At 40.2% G+C, this 21,465-nt stretch overlaps 1 protein-coding gene across 5 annotated transcripts in view; it reads left to right on the forward strand.

Moving 5' to 3' along the window:
• The window catches only part of EPHA3 (EPH receptor A3), a 205,277-nt gene that overhangs the window by 55,864 nt on the left and 127,948 nt on the right, over nt 1-21,465 (forward strand). For all 5 annotated transcript variants that reach the window (XM_081002658.1, XM_081002659.1, XM_081002660.1 and 2 more), the window contains one exon: nt 15,958-16,618. In XM_081002658.1, coding sequence (XP_080858784.1) covers nt 15,958-16,618 — 661 coding nt within the window. The remainder of the gene's footprint in view (nt 1-15,957; nt 16,619-21,465) is intronic.

Below are 21,465 nucleotides of genomic sequence, written 5' to 3' on the forward strand. Positions count from 1 at the left end.
TCAAGTACCGCTAATCAGAATTAATGATGGGTTTTGAGTGTCAAAAGTAATGAGCACTGCTGTGCAGACTGGAAAGCAGGGTGTTTTCTTTTTCAACTGTTGTAATAAGGCTGAACTAATTGGCACTTAGTTCTTAAGGAATTTTACTAAATTTTTGATATCCAAAGAGGTTACCTATGATGCATTTTGAGCTGTCTCGTTTCTGTCAAGATTGTTGTTGCTTTTTAAGTTGGGAAAACAGAGAGGAAAGGGGAGGGAACACACAATTTCGTGAAGGAAAAACACTAACACATATCAAATGTTGGATTAAGTCACATAGTAAAGTCAGCAGACCATCATGGATGTAAACAGTGTAGTAATGAAGAGATAATCAATTGAAAGTTGAATTTAAAACTAACCAGCTCTTCTACTGGACTGGAAAGTAGCATAAATATTCCAATCTTTGTACAACCTATTCCTCCTATGTGATCACAAAAAATTGCATATACAATCCTGCCATTTGGATCTACCCATTTTCTCTTGTTGGGAGGGACATGCACCTGTGATTCTGGAAACACACAGTTTCTAGGGCTGCTATGCCACATGTTCACCTCTTACTGTGATCTGCTACAAGCCTCATGATTATGGCTGAAATTTTCAGTGTTGGAATTCATGCCAGAACTTCCCAACTCCCTCCATTCACAGAATGGCTACTTCCAATCCAGAGGAGGCTTCTGCTGTATTTCAGGACAACATTTTCCATTGATGTCCTGTTCTGCCTACAGCTTTTCATGCTGCTCTGGAGAGTCCACCAACCAATCTTCCAGAATGGCAAAGAAGCAACAGGGCAAGGGGGGGTTATATATATATATATATATAATTGCTGTTCCCACATGCTAGTGGAAGCATCCTGTAAACAGGACTATGCTTACAAAACATCCTTGCTAGCAGAACCTTAACTAAGATCTCAGCCTTTGTCTTTATTTATTGCTTCAAAATGCATATGATACCTTTAATTCCTACAAGGCTTCAATACTGTATCTTTTAACCCATCATCTTTTATTTCATTTCTTCAAAGCTCACAATTTCCAGCTCTCAGTACAAACAAAAACAAACAAGCAAACATGAATTGAATAGCTCTCTGTCAGGACAATGCAGTCATTTTGCAGTGAAAGCTCCACTTTTGCAGCTCCCCACAAACTGAGTAATTGATATATCAAACACAAAGTTCCTAGTTAACACCTCAAAATCCAACAGTATCCAAATCAGTTCAAACCAGTGTGGGGGTGCTGCAAAACGTGTGGTTTTGCACTGCAAATATTTGGTACAAGTTTGGAGGGGGATCTCAAATTTGGGGGTTCATAGTTCATAAGCCTGTTTTCTAGACAGTTTGTGGTCTCTCAATGTGTAGTGAAGTGTAGTGAAGTTGCTAGTGAAGTTGCTAGAGATTTCACTTATATACAGTAAAGCCAGTGGGACATTATTGGCTCTGCTGATCATCTGATCCTGCTGTACTTCTTTTTCCAGCCATCTGTAGTGGAAGTGATGCAGAACAGCAGAGATGAAACCAACAGTTCCCTTTGCCTGCTAGCCAGCCCAGAAAACTGGACTCCACTGGCCAGATCCCAGCTTCTGGTTGCTAACAGCTTCCATGGAGCACAGTTCTGTTATTTACTATGGACAGAAGCTCTTCCCTTTACTGATGAGTGACTACCTACTCCGACTGCCCCACCACTCACATTTTCTTCCATTTAAAACAATGTGAAGCCTCTAGATTCTTGACCCAGTGGGCACCATCTAGTACAATAGAACCAGAGAGCAACCAAGTTCCTAGGCTGATTTGAAGAAAGGAGGGTACTTGTTAAAATAGGACTAAAGAATGTGTTGTGTATGTGTGTGTGTGTGCCAATCAGTGTTTGAGGCCTGACATCCAGTGCTATCCTTCCCATGGATTGCACTATTGTTATTTCCTTGTCGGAGGAAAAGGGTGGAATACGAAACCCTAATGAAGGAATAAATTTCCAGTTTGTGATCTAATACAGACAGACCTCTATAATAAGCATGCATAGCATTATGGCAGTGCACAGAGCAAAAGCAAACAATGGGATGGGTCTGTCCATCATTTATTCCTCAGATAGAAAGCGGGTAGGGAGAAGCAAAGCCTTGCCTGCTCTGTGATTGATACAATTTCACATAACCCCGCCATCCCCTGTTTAAACTCCCCAAGTCCATTTGCAATCAGTGGTGTGGCTTAATAGCTAGCTTGAAGGTCATTAGCATCTTGTTATAAATGTTAATGGCCACAATGATGTGGGGGATGGCTCTTTGTTGCTGCTAACATCATGACTAAATGGGAAAAATCTCCCTATTCATCCCGTAGCCCCTCTTTTATTCGGTTGTCAGGGGCCTATTGTGGAACCAAACACTATCAGACGTTACTCCTTGCTTAATGGCAGCAGCTTGTCATTGACGGCTGGGAAGTGGGAGGGGAACGGTACTGGCACCAGTCACCAGGTGGTGGCCAACTGGCCAGCAACTCTCACAGATCTGAACCTAGCACAAGTTGCATCAGGGCTGGCTACAAAAGGCACACATGTGTCTTCTGCAGGCTTCATTAACTCCTTTGAAAGAGCCGAGTACCTTTCTGACATATTAATTAGTTGCTGCGCCTTCTTTACTCCCCAAGTTTAACCTTTTTTGCAGTGGTCACTTGATTCAAATTACTAATAATTGCAAGGCTGTTAGAGCCCTATTTATGCAAAGTGCCTCAAAAGCCTTCCCAGGCGGAATGAGGAGGTGGATGTTTCATATCCTTGTAAAATTGAAGGGGGGGGGTACGGGAGAAGAAGAAACAAAGGGGGGGGGGACAGATTAAGGTTTCCGTTTTAAAAACTAATACAGTTTAAATGTAGCAAGGCATCTAGAAGCCAGTCCTTTGTATTAAATCCATGCAAATATTTTTTAAAAAAGTATTTTGATTTGAAAGTGACTTTAAAAAAAAATAAAAACACATATTCACCATGCTGACACCCCCATATATCAGCTCTGTTTACATGCATATAGCTCTTCTTAATGTATGAAGAATCCATGCAGCCATCCTATAAGTTGCATGGATCAATAATCATTACACCCATCTTGCATGGAGCATATGTATTATTTATCATATATACAGCTGAGAAGAAGCTGAGGCTGAAGAGGGAGCTCATGGCAGTGGCAAGATTTGTACTGATAACCCCTTCGCTTCACAATTCATTTTCTAAGCCACTACTCTGCACTAAACTTGTTTGCTGCTGTCTTGTTAATCTATGAGCATATTCTAATATTCTAAGATCTGGGGGGGGGGGGACCTCCTGCAACTTGGAAATGGGCCTTTCTGTATGGGTAACCAAGATATGAAATGTTACTCATCTATTTATGCAGTTTTTACTACCACTATGGACGTGTCTTTCACAGATTTGTATTGGCATTTGCCTTTGGCACAGCACTGCATGGCACGTGTGTTTTTTAAATTCCATCTCAGTTATGAAATTTCTTTGGGGGGGATGGGAAGCCCTTTTTCAGCCATGCTCATTCCTTTCCTCCTATCCCATGCTTTGTACAGAGGATATTTTAGTTTTACAAGATCCTAATAAGAATGATAGTCACTTTTTGTTTTCATTTTGGTCTTCTGCTGAAAAGGTAGTGTTCAACAATCTAGGTTTAAGTTCATAAATATGCAGAGAAACCAGATTGGTTCTGAAACACATTGTCAGTTTATGCCAGCAAAATGGATAAGTCATTGATGCCATTGACAAATGTTTCCATTCCTAACCTTGTATGCTTTAAATAGGTACAACAGCATTGTGCATACTTATTGCTGTACTGGATGTCTTGAAAATGGGTCAGTTTGAAAGCTTATTCATATATTCTACCTCCAATTATAGCTAGATAGATGATAGATAGATAGAATAAAATCATTAAAGCGTTTTCATGCATGGACCTACACCCAATGTACAAATATTACATTTGAAATGAATAACAACTGATACTCTATGAAATATTTGATGTCAAAGACAAAAAGAGATAATACTCCTAATTCTACCATCTTGGATGGCGGGAACCCCATGATAACACACTTAATATTTTCTATTAAAACACCCAATACTCACCTTTTTTGGGTGGGGAAGGGGGAGTTTAGAAATTCAAGATGACCACTGCCATCCAAAGATACTGTCTTACTCATTAATGCAATTTGTAAAATACTTGGATTGTTCTGAAAGTAAATCTTGCAAAGCATATGAGTTAGAGAATGTGGCACAAGCTCTAGTAGAGATTACCAATACCTCTTAAGTTTGGACTTATTTTCGCTTGACATTTTGTAATTGGGCAGGATTGTGTCTATATTTTTTTATTTTTAAAACTCAAAGTCAGCTGTCAGAAACAGATTGGAGTCTTGCTTCCAACTCTTTAAAGAGATCACATGCTTAATTCTTTGCAGGCATGTCCTTCACGCTTGATGGAGCAGGCATGTGTATTGTACTTGGGTATGCATCCTGAGTACAGCTAGAATCAGCCCTTAATAGTTTGTGTGCTGGGGGCTTGCATGGGACCATGTGATAGAAAATGAATGAAACTGGTTAACTGGCTTTTTGAGAGTGCACAGGGATGGAATTACAAGGTCATCTAGAAAGTTAAAAAACAACAACTCCCACCCCCAAACTATGCATCCCAATCACACTACCTAACAGAATTGGACAGTCCCCTTGGTAGATGATGCTTCTGGGAATTTAGGGCAAGAATAGAGTGGAGGTGCTTGGAACTTTACAGGCACTAAGCTGGTAATGAGATGCATTTCATTTGGTCCTTTTGTCTTGGTGAGCCTAGTGTGAAAATCTTGCAGACCATTTTGCAAAAAGCAGTGAATCCAACCTTTGGTGTGAACTGCACTGTTTTGTCTCACTCTGAGAGGTGAATGTAGGAATGGTTCTTTGAATCAGACTCTTGAAACCTACCCCAAATCTATCACATGACCTTCCAACAGGCTCTTTTCTACCTTTTATTTGAATGTTCATGGTGATGACCAGTCAGAGCAGTTGCAAAGCCAAACAATGCTTAATTAACGTGACAGCTGGAGCTACTTCTTGTGATTTCCCCCTGTATACTGACAAACAGGCTGTGTGACTGTGTGCTGTCACCTTGCATCCCCCACCCAGTAAACACTAAGGCATCACACACTTGTTACATGACAAAGAAGGAGGTGATGGATGACCCCAGACTGAAACCCAGTAAATGAGAAATCCCAGCGGAGTGGTTTTTGTGAAGCTTTTGCAAAAGGGGCAGCATCTTAAAAACACATGCTGCAATGATATTTGCAATTTTCCTGTTATGAGAACCTGGTGTTATCTAGTGACCTGGCTTATGTCCTTACAAATATCATCTCACTAGTTTCTCTCAGTGTTGGGCCATAGAAGAGTACAGTTCTAGTAGGGTTGGGTCTGGAATTGGGCTGCTGGGACAGAACCCCAAGGAACATAAAAGCGGATCTTAAAACTGACCATCTTTGTTGAACAGTCACATAGTGATGTGTGAGCTAGTTGAGCATCTATAATTTGCAGGCATATTCTCAGGAAAGTGTGCATGTTGCCACTTCAGGCATTTTCCAGAAGTAAGGAAAGAGGATGATCAAGGTAACTTAAGGGCCAGTTTGGCTCAACTTTCTGCAATCCAGTTTTGATGCTTCATTACTAAGCAACAAGTCCATATAAGCAGAGGTCCCACATAGACTGAACACAGGAGTCACATAGCTCTCAGGGATAAGAGAAACTATATCTGATTCCCACATGAATGTCTTTTGTGCCAAGTCCAGAGACGTATGCAAAGGTTTTCTTGAACCATGAGTGGAAAAGTTCTTTGAGGGCTTGGTAAAGAACACCTCAAAGGAAATTAGCTTTGCAAGCCTCCACATGCTTCTCTGGTTCTGATTAAACTCTGAGCCAAAGAAGAACTGCCAGCTTCCCGGGCCTTCCAGTTTCCTCCTTGTGATGTTGCTCCATTGCATTCTATAGGAGGAAATTAAGATGTTGTAGGGGCAAAAACCATGAAATGGACCCATATTCAGTAGGGGAAAAGTTAGCTGACTTTTCCCCTACTTGGTAATTTTTCTGTGCCATGGATTGGCTTGGGGGATTTATCCAAGATCTTCCCAATTTTTAGGAAAGTCTCAGATTTATTTCTGAGTTAATCTGAGCCTTGGCGAGCTCAGGCATCTCAACTCAAGACAGAGATACATTCAAAGTGCCCTTTCCCTTACCCGCACTTGAAATTTGCCAAGAATGTGATTGCTTTGCCACGGTAGATCATTCTACTACTCAGAATGCCGTTCAGTATTTTAAATGTCCCAGTAATAGCATTGTGTGATAAAAAGCTACAGGGTGAACATAGATTGGTTAAATCTAGAATTCAGTAGCCAGAGGGCTCTCTTGAGCCAAAGGAAGCAATTAAGGCCGTATTATCTATCAACTGCTTGAATTCTTTCTAACCACACACACCTCTTTACACTTTTTTAAAAACCCTATATTTAGAATGGCTTTTATGTTACAGTGGCCAGGGAAGCCCGGCTAATGTCTTTTCCTAGATGCCAGCTTCATTCTTTGCAGATCAGGCCCTATATTTAATTAATCTCTATTAGTTTATTTTATATTTTATTTTAAAAAATCTGGTTTTTCTTTCAGAGAAAACACACCAGGAGCTTTGCTGGTAAGGCAAGCAATAAGATTAACAGAAATTGGGAATGAGGCTTATATTCTAAGGAGCAGAGAATCCTGTTTTAACCTAATAGGCAAACCACATAAGTTCCATGGCAGCCAATGCAGATTTGTAGTGTTGTAATGGCATGCAAGTTTGTAGCAGTAACTCAGCAGCCATTTCACCACTGCAAAACATCATCAAGGGCTGCTTTGCAACAAGCAGAAAAGGGGATACATTATCTTTCCTTAGCCAGGTGCTTTTCCCTTTTGAAACATCTCCTCTGCTCCACTGTTACTTTTTTTTAGCCCTACCAGTTTTCTACACCAATATTTGCTTTCATACATATAGGTCTAGAATCCCCTGGGGGGAAAACAGCTGGAAGGGGGTCAAGTTTCAGGGGAAATGTTGACATCAAGGGGAAGAGTCAAACACACTAAGATTGGAGGAGAATTTTGTTGGGTCATATCCTTAGTCTGGTCACCAGTGGATTGAGAGGGATCTGATGGTTTGGACTGGCTGTAAGTGGTACCCCTGTAAAGCTGGGGGACCCATTCAGAGGCTCTGGCCTGGCTGAGGGAATTGGAGGGAGTCCTGAATGCTCTGGGAATCTTCCAGGTGACCTGTTTACAAATAAACGTGTTGAGGAAGTTCAGAATAAAAATCAAGGATGAAATTCAACATAGTGCTAAGTTGGGTATGCATGCAGGAAGGAAGGTCTGCTTGCATAACTAGACTTCCCTCTTCTCTCCCCCCACCCCAGCACCCCATAAACCTGTTCTAGGAGTTGTATCCTGCCCCAAATAATAACAACATACCCTGTGGCATTTCCCCCTTCTCTTGTGCTCAGTGTCCTTCTCAAGGGATTGTGATACAATCCAAGTTAGGTGCTATAGAGAAAGATTTGGGATCTTATACAAGCTTTTTGAGAAAGGGTTCTTACTGTCTGATCAGTGACAGACTGTAGCTCAGGGTTTTTTATCAACAAACAAATGCAATAAGAATTTTTGACAATTTGAAATGCAGACTCTTGGCATGTGTCCTCAAGCTATAGGTATTGTTTAAGGAGAGCAAGTGATTTATGCTGCCATTTCAGACAGGCAGAGAAAGAAAGGGAAAATATATGCAATAGCCACTATGCATTAAAAAAGCATTCCTTATCTTACAGTATATGGGGCTAGCTTCTGACATCTGAGACTTTAATTCAAGTCAAATGAGTGTGGTGGTCTTGTCTCAAGCCCCTGAGATTGAGTCGTCTTTATCAGAAACACAAATAATTTGACATGTAGTAACTCAGAGGCTAACCTTTGGCTGGGGTGATCCCAAGGGACTGAACTAGTCTGAAGGTTAAACCACCTCCTATCCTTGGAGGAGGATTCTTGGTCTGCCGCTGAGGTCATAAGCAGGGCACGAGGGAAGATTGTATGGTTACCTACAAGAGGTCTGACCGGTGTGCAAATAGAGACTTTCATTATCGTCTCATGATGTCTGTAGTTTTGCCACGGAGGCACGATTCATCAAAAAGGCAAACAATGAAATCGTTGTGTGATTCCCCCCACCTTCTGCAGGCTCAAACACAGGGGAAAGAAGTTAAACACACTTGTAGAAACATGCTCCCAGCAGGGCTACATTTTTTGTTTAGAGCTATACTGTGTGTGTGTGGGGGGAAAATCTCTGGTGCTTAGCTAATTTGTTTTTGACCTTGATGCAATCTGTAATCAGTTTCTTAGTGAGAGTTGATTAGATTTTTTTTTTTATCCTGTGAAATCCAGTATATAGATAACTTGAAAATACAGATACCAAAACAAACAACCCACTAGCTTGTACTTTGAACTCATTGTACATTAAGTTTTGTGATCATGGAGCAGCAACAATAGCATTGATCAGGATTCTGTGGCTTTGCTTCACAATGTGCAGCTGAACAGGGAAGTGCTTTCAGAAGTGCTTGCTTCATTGATAGTTTTTTTGTTTTTTTTGAATAATAATAATAATAATAATAATAATAATAATAATAATATATTATTTATACCCCGCCCATCTGGCTGGGCTCTCCCAGCCACTCTGAGCGGCTTCCAGCAAAATATTAAAATACAGTAATGCATCAAGCATTAAAAGCTTCCCTAAACAGGGCTGCCTTCAGATGTCTGTCCTCTATCTCAAAAGCTTTTGAAAAGCTCTAGTTTTCCACTAATTTTTCTTCCCCAAAGTTCCAATGTCTGCCCATTTTCAACCTATTCTTGCTTCTACCTCCTGTTTTCCTCACCACTTAGTAATAAGAACTTTCCCTCTTCTTTCTGTCCTTACTTAGTATAGATTTTCTAATTAGTCATCCCAAACAATTTAAAACTCTCTTCCCAACCTGAAATCAGTTTGTGATTTGAAGTATAGCCAGCAATTTCCCCCTAACTGCAACTGTCCCTTTTGAGGCTGCTCCTTTATAAACAGATGGACACAACTGGGAGCTTTCAGCTGCCCCAGCTGCAACAAGACATGTCTCTCCTGCATGGTCTCTGCAGCCACAGCTGGCATTGCAACTTTACATCAGCCTAACCTCACCTCCATAGGCACATCTCTCCAATGTCTCCCAAGGCAGATGGATGACAACATTTATAAACAAACAAACCAATAATGGCTTAATCTTGAAGACAGGGGTAGCTATCCTTTGGTCCTCCAGATTTTGTTGAACTACACAATTCCAAACATTTTTGGCCACTGATTAGCTAGGGCTAATGGGAATTGGTTGGTTGGACAGTGTTCTCGAAGCTACAAACATGAGTCTGACCAAACTGCGGGAGGCAGTGGAAGACAGTAGTGCCTGGCGTGCTCTGGTCCATGGGGTCACGAAGAGTCGGACACGACTAAACAACAATGGGAATTGGTGTCCAACAACCAGGGTTTTATTTTAGCCAGAACTTGACAGAATTCAGTTCTGGCAACTCTCCAGTGGGCACCATTGCCATTACTAGAGAACATGGGAGGTGTTCATTGTGAGTTCCGGCACCTCTTTTTCTAGAAAAATAGCACTGCCAACAACTAATGGAGGACCATAGGTTAGCCACCCCTGCTATAAAGCGTACATTAGACCAGAGCATATCCTCCTCCTTTTCCTATCCCAATTCAGTTGAGAATATGAAATTTTTTATGTTCAAATGAGTGTGGAAGTCATTTGGTAATGTCTTGTGAGCCATGTCATGCAGACAGTAATGGAAGTTTTCAGGCTGCTTTGGGAGCCGGTATGGGTGTTGTTTTAATGAGCAAGTGCTTGGTTTTGTAACTGGAAGCACTTCTTGATAGTTTGCTGAAACTGATGGATAATCTTCTTTGTTTCTTATTGGCAGTACAATAAATGAATCCACTTCATTCTTTGTGTTATAGATATATAGACGGCTTAGTTTTGCAACTGAAAATATCAAATGCATAGTTTTGTATGTCTTACTCATGTTTATCAACTGTGTGTGTACACACACACACACACACACACACACACACCTTCAGTCATTGTGAAATTTGTAGTTAGGATGGATTTTCAAGCATATTTGTGTTTGCGGTTTTTTAGTCATAGGAGTGCTGATTATATTTATTAGCTCTAAATATTAAACAGCCGGCAGAATTCCATTGTATATAAATAAGACATTTGAGACTTGGAGGCAAGCCATTACTGATATAGCCAGCTGGTGCTTTTTAACAGTTTTATTTTAGTGTAGCATTAAGGAATCTCACTGTACATTTGATGGTATTTAAAATGACAATAGGATAATATGTATTCATTTGAGAGTTCCATTGTGTATATTCAGATTGAAAAGCAGGGTAGACTAAAGAAATGATATATTGTGCACCTGTTTGATGAAACCACACTCTTTGTTTCAGGCAGTAAGAATGTAAAAATCTAAGGTTCCCCTCCCCTTGCTAAGTTTACAATGACCCTGAATTTCAAGTATTTTTTGATGATGTCCTTCGGTCCTTTCATACTCGCATGTGTTTCTCACTTTTGTTCCCCATTGATCAATGTGTTTCCTTAGAAAGATTTGAATTTTTCTCAAGTGTAGGATGTATTAAAACTGAAATTGTAGTCATTCCCCCCTTTTTTTTTACATTTCACTATTCCAAAAGAAGGATTGTAACCTACTTCAGAAAACTGAGGCATGAGGAAATACTTGGTCAGGATCTAGCCAGCCCCGCAGCCCCGTACCCTCCTGTTTCATATGTGTGTGTGGGGGGGGGGGGGGAGAGAATCCTTCTGTGCAGAAATTTACAAATAGCTGGATGTTACTTTGATGGTCTGTTCAGAAGGCTGTGTCTCCAAAAGGCTTCTGAAAAGTCCCAGTACACAAACAAAAACACTGCACATGGTGTTTTGAATCGGGGAGGAAATTTTTTCTAGCAGAAAAAAGGCCATGCGGGTTAGAATCTCTTAGGTTTGTGCCTCTCGTGAAAGCCACAAAGACCTCCATTTCTCCACTAAGCCAAACGAAACCAGTCCATCTGTTCTTGATCTTGGTTTGAGGTGCCCACCTGTTGTCTTCACCTCTGACCCTGACATCATGCATTCATTAGATCCTAGGGCTGCATTGTCTCTGGTAGTCATTGCAGGCTGCCTGGCAGCTCATCCACAAGGTTTTTGCACCCCGCTGGTGGGTCCTGACACAACATTTGGGAGTCACGGCATTAAAGGGTTCTGTCCTTTTTGTTTACCATTTGTTAGGGCAATTGCTTGGCAACCACAAAGTGATATGAACAATCCCCTTGTATTCACCCAGAAAATGCATACTGTTCTCATGCAGGGCATCTGTAACATGAGAGTTCCTCAGCCATTGTGAGTTTATAAGGTGATGTAAAGTAATTACACTGACAACAAGAATGCCATGCAATTTTTCTTCTTCACATTGCCTATTTGGATGATATGTCTGTTTCCAACAGCATATCTGGAGCTTGTTAGTACATGTAGCAATCTTCATATTATATCAATATCTTCCCATCCAATTGTCATTTTTCTTCTGATTCCCCCCGCCCTGCCCCCCCGAGCCGCATGTTCGCAGTATGTTTTCTGTGAACATGTCAGGTTCAGTTTAGTTCAGTCTATATTTTGTCACCAACTGCTATCCGAACATAAGTCTGACATGAGTATGGAAATAATTGGAGGTACACATGCTGTCAGCTCATGGCAAATGTACAATCCTGTACAAAGGATTATATGTTTCAAATTGTGAAAACAGTTAAATCTTTCAGTGTGGAAAAAGACATCTCCAAACCAACTGTTTTTATTAAATCTCAATGGGAGTTGTGCCTTCCTCCTATCAAAATCCCGAGAGTATTTTAAATAGTTGTGATAGCTGCTAATGTTAAACATTTCTGTTGATCTACCTACAACAGAGATTGGCCTCCAAATATTGTTGGACCGCAACTCCAGTCATTTTTTACCATTGGCCAGCCTAATGGGCTGATGAAAATTTATATTTTGATGGGGGAGATAATCTTTGTCTAGAGCTTGGTGCTGGGTTTGATCCCTGTGTGGGCCACCTGCTTATTCCTGAATTGCAGGGAGTTGCACTAGATGTTCCTCAGGATCACTTCCAACACCACAACTCTACAATTCTGTGAAAAGGACTGGACAGATTAATTGAGGAAAGGGCTATTGATGACATTGATTACTAACCATGATGACTATGCTCTATCTACACAGTTGGAAGCAGCAAAGTTCCTGAATACCAGTTGCTGAAAACCAGTGCTTTTTTGTCATATTCTGCTCCCTAGTTTCCCATAGGCATCTGGTTGGCCAATATGAGAAGAGGATGCTGGACTAGATGGGTCTTTGGTTTGTTCCAGTGGACTCTTCTTATTTTCTTATGAACAGATCCAAGAATTCCTGGCAGGAATTCTGTAGTTTTGAATGGCTTGCATATAATAATATACAAGCAACATGTGCTGATTCTTAAATGGTTCCTGACTTATCGTGTCTCAAGTTGAGAGGTCATACATGATTGCTGTGATGGTGGGGCAGTTAAACACTCTGGTCTCTCAAGTGCATGAGCCCAATTGATCAAGCGGTCTCCATTGTGTACCAGGAGGGAACATGATTGAAAGTGCTGCTAGGGCATGAAGTCTCATAAAAAATCCCTATCAATAATGAATGAATGTCTCCACATAATAAGATAGGAATACACAAGGCTATAAGTCAATTTCAGCATTAAGAACAGCAGGGTCATTAACAGTTTTTTAAAATGCTTAAAAGCTCTTTTAGGGATTGCAAAATTATTTGTGTTGCACCATCAGGAAACGAGTGCAAATGATATCTATCTATTACAGATAAGATTGGAACCTGATGTTGTGTTGAGCAATGCTTCAGTGTTAACTGCTAGTTTGGGTGTTTTGCTATCTGTGCAAATGGCCTGAAATCTCATTCTTCTATAATTTTACAGGCAATTTGGTCTTCATTACAAATTAATGCAGTGATAATAGCTCAATGCAACCCTTTGTGCAGAAGGTATATACTGGTGATACTTGGTTTGTCATGCAATTTAGACCTCAGTATTCACCCCCCGGTGTCAGCGTGGCAAAATGAAAAATGTTGAACATGTTGAAGGTCTAAGAAATGCACTCAAAGGTGTATATTGTATTTCACTGCATGCCACTCATGTTTTTAATGATGTAATGATAAAATAATTCTAAATCAAACTTAGTTATTATTAGAAAGCTAAATTTAGATGGCTGTTTTGATTTCTGTTAATACATAATTGCTCTCTGAAAACAGATTGTCTTCAAGATGCAGACAAATGATGCACAGATGTGTTGATATAAAGATATACTGACAAACTGCAGAATTGTTAAAAACACCCAAAATTACTCAAAGGGAAAAAAGGCTGTTTAGGAATGAATGAATGGCTGCTTTAGAATAGGAGGGTGGAATCTGTGCCCTCAATACATTGCTGGGCTCCAACTTGCAACCAGAACTGGAAGTGGATCCATTTGCATGTACGTGCATCTTATATGTGAATTCACTAAAAGGGTGATTTGGGGGAAATTAGCAATACTGCTGTTGGGGAGCATGCTGGCATAAAGCACAAGGAGATGGCATTAAAGCAAGCTGGTATAAATTAAGCGAGTGCAAAGTTACACCAGATCCAAACTTCATTCAGCTGGGGCTACTGCTGCTGTGCTTTGTAACAGGCATAAAGGGTAAAGGGACCCCTGACCGTTAAATCCAGTCACGGACGACTCTGGGGTTGCTGCGCTCATCTCTCTTTACTGGCTGAGGGAGCCGGCATTTGTCTGCAGACAGCTTCCGGGTCATGTGGCCAGCATGACTAAGCTGCTTCTGGCGAACCAGAGCAGCGCATGGAAACGCCATTTACCTTCCTACCGGAGCAGTACCTATTAATCTACTTGCACTTTGATGTGCTTTCAAAATGCTAGGTTGGCAGGAGCTGGGACTGAACAATAGCAGTTCACCCCGTCGTGGGGATTCAAACCACCAACCTTCTGATAGGCAAGCCCTAGGCTCTGTGGTTTAGACCACAGCGCCACCCGTGTTCCTCTGTGTAATAGGCATAGCAAGCCTTTAAAAATACTGTTCTGTGCTGGGTTGCCAAGTAATTGAATAGGCCTAGGATCCAGCCAAAGTCCCTACTCTCTTGTCCTGTTCCCATTCCACCCCCATCAGCTGAGCTGGGCTGAGAAAGTTATGCTGATGTATCTTTGGCTGAGACAGGGTTGGGTATCTTGTCCGTATCTAATAATGTACCAAATGCCAATCTATAGCTTTGTTATATAACCACGTCACCCAAAAGGATTCCAGATCTACAAAGATAGGGGAGATACAGCTGGGCCAAATTACCCTTTAAATTGAACTCCCCTGAAAACATAAACGTGTCAGTTATCAAGAATTATGTACCTTCACGAAAAGCAGAAGGAATTTAAACTTCCACCAGGTTAGTGCCTCCATAAATCTACCATCAACATGAGGAGCCCAGTAAACATTAATTTCACACTGCATCTTTCAACCAGTGGCCTCAGAATTTAGACATGCCTAATCTTGACTCCAAATCACAGTTCTCCATTAATCCCAAGGATTTCACTCATGAATGAATTGCATGGTTTTTGCTCCTGCTTGCATGTTAGTAAGTAGGGACAAAAGTGCATTCCCATTCATTTAATGTAATAATTTGTTCTCTGCAGTTAGAGAAGTAAATGATTAGCTTTTCAAATAAAACACATATGCAAAGTATGTCACAAAATAGACTTTCTATATCTAAAACAGGTGCAATTAGTCCAGAGCCAAGTGTCCTGAATTACCTATTGTCACGCAGGCAATGCATATGGATATATTTTTACAGAAAGAAGCAGATGGCACAAATGCTTGTGCTGCTCTAAATTAGAAAGCCAAAAGTCCGACAACGAATTAAGTGCATTTACATCCATAAATCTCAGAGGTTTTAAGTTTGCTTAGTGCGGTGTTGGGCTATGGCCTTAGAAGTGTATTCACTTACACAAAACATTGAAGGGCCACCAGGATCATGTACCAGCAACACATGAACAGTCTTCAGGCGTCTTCCTTTTATTGAAATGCAGCAGAAGGAAGATGCTAATTTCAAGTTGGGGAGTGCTTAGCTCTTCATCTGCAGGCTATTTTCCAGCTGAAAATAACTTCACTTGTTGTTTTACCATTACAATCCTCATACCCTTTATCATTAACTTTTTATTTTCAGTATTTTCTTTTAAGTAGGTAATGGTAAATCTAATTGTACAGCTGCATCTGTTGCTTCCAAATTGTTTTATGGTGGCATGTTATTTTCTTTAAAACTTTGCTGTGTTATAAATAAAAATATTATTATATTATATTATATTAAATAAATATTTTGCAGCTGTGGTGTGCTTGATTGTTGGGTCTCCAGAGCAAGGTTTCTAAGATTGGTCTGCACCCAATTCCCCCAAATGTTTCAAAATGTTCAGAAAAAAGTAATGCTGTGCACTTGAGACTATATTACTTCAGAATGTTGGTAGAAAACAATGTGATAGACATCTCCTCTATACAAACATTACCCAGCCTGCCATGGCGAATTATTCTATCCCTGCCTTCTTCTGGGCATGCTTAAGTGCCCAAATTTTGGTACAGTCATGTTATTTTTTTGTGTGCATTGCAAACCTGCAAGCTCCTACCCACATTCCACGTATTGTGAGACATTTTGAAGAGAGTTGTGTCATCTGCTTGCTGTTATAACTATTTTTCTCCAGTAACTATCCTTTTATTTATGTTTTCAGTGGGAAGAAATAAGTGGTGTTGATGAGAACTATACGCCAATCAGGACGTATCAGGTTTGCAACGTTATGGACCACAGTCAGAACAATTGGTTGAGGACAAACTGGATAGCACGTAACTCAGCTCAGAAGATCTATGTGGAACTCAAATTTACCCTGCGGGACTGTAACAGCATCCCACTAGTTCTGGGCACTTGCAAGGAAACTTTTAACCTGTATTATATGGAGTCTGATGATGACCATTCCGTCAAGTTTAGAGAACATCAGTTTACAAAGATTGATACCATTGCTGCCGACGAGAGCTTCACTCAGATGGATCTTGGGGATCGGATTCTTAAACTCAACACAGAGGTCCGTGAAGTGGGACCTGTTAGCAGGAAAGGGTTTTACTTGGCTTTTCAAGATGTGGGTGCGTGCGTTGCCTTAGTGTCGGTGCGAGTGTACTTCAAGAAGTGCCCTTTCACTGTAAAGAACCTGGCCATGTTTCCAGATACAGTCCCTATGGATTCCCAGTCACTGGTGGAAGTGCGCGGTTCTTGTGTTAATCATTCCAAAGAGGAAGACCCACCCAAGATGTACTGCAGTACAGAAGGAGAATGGCTAGTTCCTATTGGAAAGTGCTTGTGTAACGCTGGCTATGAAGAAAGGGGATACGCCTGCCAAGGTAATCTGTTTGATAGTTTTTACATTTTTGCTGTTGGTGAATTGCTTCCCTTTCCTTTATAAAGTGTTCCAGCAAGTAAGTAAGGTTAAAGAGAAAAGTAATCTTTTAGCATGGCTTTTTTATTTAGTATACAAAATGCATTCACTTTTTCATTTCCTGCAGTTGTACTTGCTGTTTTTAGTTCTATTGGCTACGCTGAAAACTTGATATTTAATCTCATTGGTTTGCACACAAAGCTTTGTACAATAGGGCTTCCAATACCACTATCTACTACGCCTCTTGCACTGCCAAAAGGGTCTTTTTTGGAATGGTTTACAAACCAGCTCAAGTGGCTGCTGGTGGAGGGAAATTGCAGAAATTGGAGACACCATGAGACCCATAGCTGGGTCTCATAGGATCCCAGCTATGGTATTATAACCTGCAGTTTCCTTCATTTTGTTAAGTGCATCCTAGATATCAAAAGGATGTTGGGTGTTCTCCTTTTCAATCTGCATGATACAATGCTCTTGTGCACTTTTTTTTTTAAAAAAAACAGCTGCTTCCTGAACCACCAAATCACTGGATCCTTGTAAGAGCGGCAGATAACCTTGAGTTATGCCTACCTGTGGACTATTAATGGAAGGACAAGTCTGCAGCCCCTTTCTTTTGGAACAGAACGGTGTGATTCCTAATGTGATATACCTGCAATCAATTTCATTTGAAATTTACATATTCCAAAGTTTTAGGCAGGATTAGTTCTGTCTGGAGGTTCCATAGATTGAACCTATGACGTTCATGTATGATCTGGTGCCAGGCTATGGCCCTTGCCCTTTTTAATCTCTTGCCACGTCTTTTACTCCTGCTCTTTGTAGATACTCCGACAGCCAATGGAGATCAAGGTTCTTGATTTTGTCTGCTGATAAGTTGCTCAATGAACTCTGTGTATGTCTCTTTCAAAGTGCAGACAGAGGCGCACTCTCCTCCAGGCATGTTCATTGTTGCTATGTTGTGAGTACTGACCTTAGCAGAGGCAAAGATACCTTGGACAGTTCCATGCAGGTATTAGGCTGGAGACTTCATGAGAGCAGAACTCAGATGTTGATTCAACAGCAGTTCTTCCTTCACATGGAAGAGTCTTTTCATTTAAAGAGGCCCAGCCAGCTTTATTAGTCATAGCCTCTGATGGAGCAAGGCTGGTGTCCTCTGAATCAAAGGAGGACAAAACAATGTTCTTAGGCCAGAAAACTGGCACTACAAGTACTTCTACTTGGCTATATGCCTCAGGGGTTGTCCCTGAAGGAAATTATCTCTCCTGCTTTAAATTCCTGGCCTCTGCTCCTGAAGAGAAGTCTGACCCCCTGAATCACAGCAATTGCTGAGTCAGTCACATGTTGAACTTTGCCACACCAAGCAGTTGCCTAGTTTGTTTCTCTGGTTAGATTGGTGCTGTCCTCTCCTCACAAGACAGTGCAAGGTTCACCTGGCTATTAGTCCAAACTCTTTTAAAGAAGCTAGTGTTCTAAGATGGTGAGTGTGAGAAGGAACTAGGAGGACAGAAGGTGATTCAGATTTACCCTTTCAAAAAAGAATGTAAATAAATGTATGTTATTTTTGCTTATTCACAGATATATACTGAAAGGATTGCAATATAGGAATGTGATTTAAGAAAGTAGTTATTGAATTTTACATGTGTTTTTAAGGTTTTCTGTTTCTACTATCAGGAGTTAGGTAAAGGCACATAACTCTCCCCCCCCCCCCAAAATAAGAAATTATTTGATTTTCAGAGGTTTTAATTTCACACCTTCTTCAGCTCTGAGTTTCTGAACGTTTGTATGAAAAGAATAATAGATTAATTCCATTTTAGGGGGTAGTGTAGATCCAACCAGGCAAGGCTAAATTTATTGCTCAAGCTTTAATCTGCTAAAAGTGTCAGCATGGCACTTGGGGACAAGCACATGTATCGCTAAATGTTTATACCACTGGATGAAGCCTGTTTTCAGACACTGTGTATATGAGAAAAGCCTGCTGACTTCAGTCAGCAAGAGATTACTTGTGCCCATGAATGCAAAATATAAGAAGCAGACTCTGATCCTGCAATCAAGTCCTGGCATCCAGTGGAGCTGGCCTGCTTTTTTGATTTCCATTCCATTTGTTCATCAAGAGAGCTTTGTATGAGCAGGCCATTAACAAAAGTGACAGGGCGTTCTGGCCTGCTCTGGTTTTACATACTACGTCCTGCTGTCCTGACAGCTTTTATCAAGGCCCAAATTTGTCAAATATTTTCACCAGGGTGTGATTTAAGTGGCACTTTAAAAGCAGTTGGTAACCCAATCCCCTCCTGCTGTTGACGTCAGTAACGCAGCAGGAATCGGAAGGCTTAGAACCAAGTTAAGTTTTTCACATACTTCTTAATGGACTAGTTGTGGCTCAGCAGTGTTCTTCCCATGCTGTCCCCCACCCCAAGTTAAGATGATTAAAATAGTACTTTTCTAGACAGAGCAGGCAAGAAACAGGCATGCAATCAGTGCATTTAATGATGGAGGGGGATTCATGTGAAAGTAATACTACCTAGCCCAGGTAGTCAATGAGAATTGTTGGCAGAAGAAACCATTGAAACAGGTGTGTTTGTTTATTTGCATCTTCACATCTCACTTCTTTGAGAAGGAAGGGAACTCTAGCTGGTTTCTGTGAATATCATTTCTTTGTACCACAGCAGCATTTATCAGATTCTGAATTTTCCAAAACCTATCTTTATAGTGATTGCACAACAAATTCTTCAATATAAACTAATTAACATTAGAGCAAGTGATAGGAAAATTATCATAGAATGTGAAAGAATAAAAGTTGGTGATAATCAGATCAACAGCATGACATGAGCTTTCCCAACCCTTTTTGAGAATTAGGCATTGTGATTAGTCCAAGCTGAGGGCAGTTAATGAAAGTTCACATTGGTTTTGAAAGAGTGGCATAACCACAAGCATGATATATTAACCTATATAGCTCTTAACTTGGGGGTATTTTTCAGGAGCATTTGATCCTGTATTGATGTCACTAGTGTTTTACATTTTAAACTGTGTGGTATTCTCTCTCTCCCTCCCCATCAATCTGTACTAATAGCAATTTTATTATGAGGGGGGGGGAGGAAATAAATATAGGTTTTGGGGAAATTTTGTCCAAACTATTGTTAAATGCCTCAAAGCCACCTCCATCTCAAGCTAATGGAAGTCATTTTACTACTTTATATATTTACGTTTCAAAATATTTTATAATGTGCAGACTGATCATGTCTCTTTATAGCTAGTTGTGCAGGATTCATATCGCCCCTTTGTAAATATCTTCCAAGGTTTGTAGGTTATTCTCTGGTGGCATGTGTTCCCCGCTTAACACAACTTGAATGCACTTAACATTTTCACAAACATATTATAAAATTATAAATCATGGAAAATAATATTAATACATTCAACTCCTGCTATGTTTAATACACTATAAAGCATATCAGTTTGTTTGGCCATTTATTCTCTTCTCTAAAGTCTGTTTATCAGACTATTTTCAAAGGTCAGAATGAATTAGTAGCATTTGTCTACGAAGCTGAATAAACCAAGATACTGTTATGGTTTTCTATGTAGCAAGACAGACAGACAGAGTACCAGACTTGGGTTGAAGATGAAAACCATCATGTTTCCAAGCAAGACACATTTTCCCCCCTTCATTAATTCTTTTAATATTTTCTTACTTCAAATAATATTTTTCCTGAACACTATGAAGTCTACTAGTATTTGGTTAAAACAATCTGCACAGTTGTACACCAGAGGTAGGGGTCATGTGGTTGTTCAGATGTTGCTGGACTACAACTCCCATCATCCTTGGCCATTGGCCATGTTGGCTGGGGCCACGTTTGCCTGGTGCCTAAAAAATAGATAAAGATGATGTCAGGCATTTTTCCCTGGAGAGAACATTCCACCATTGAGAAGATCTGCTGTTGTGCTGCCAGCTTCCAAACCTCCCATGATGATGTTTTCAGGCTCTGGGGCAGTTCATGTGGGCTATAATTCATATCTGCCTCATCCCTGAAGGACTTAACAATATTAAAGTATTTTAGAAATAAAAGAGAGAATATTATGCCCAGTTATTTATTTATTTTTAATGATATTTATTGAAATTTTTTTAAATTACAGAGAAAAAACAAAGCAGAAAAAGAAAAAAGAAGAAACAAGAAAAAACAAACCACATCAAACAATACAAATTCAAAAAACAAAAATACACTGCAAACAGACAAAAATAACTCCATCATTCTCAAATCCTCAACTCTCATTACCTTCTTTCTTTGACCTCCTCCTCCTCCCTTTTTTTGTATCCTAGTTAATAATTATCGCAGCAAATCCTTTCCATATTTCATAATATTCTGTCATTACATTACCTTAATCTATTTTCATCTTATCTTATAGAAAACCTTAAAGACTTAAAACTTAAATCTTATTTTTACTGACTTCTCACAACCATAATATTCTTACCTAATTCTTTAAACATTTTTACTAGAGCCAAGTAATTTCGTTCCAGCATTTTTCTAACATTCATCAATTTTATAAAACAATCCTGGTAATAAAAAAAAAGAAATAAAAATAATCGAGTCTTCCTCCAGCGTCCCTTCCTCCTGGTCCCGGGTTTTGTCAGTCCTTTTTATCCCATCGATCTAGCGCATTAACCTGGTAACCTTATATCCGAGGCCCTTAAATCTCTTCCATGTCCCTTCCGCAGCTCTTCTTCATATTCTCCTTTCACTCGTGGGAACTCCAGCTTGGTGACGTTTTTGACCCTTTTCAACAAATCAGCCCCTTTTCCATAGTCCAGACTCAACTCCATGTGGTATT

This window comes from Podarcis pityusensis (genome assembly GCF_964106645.2).
Source record: "Podarcis pityusensis genome assembly, chromosome: 4".
Classification (NCBI taxonomy): domain Eukaryota; kingdom Metazoa; phylum Chordata; class Lepidosauria; order Squamata; family Lacertidae; genus Podarcis; species Podarcis pityusensis.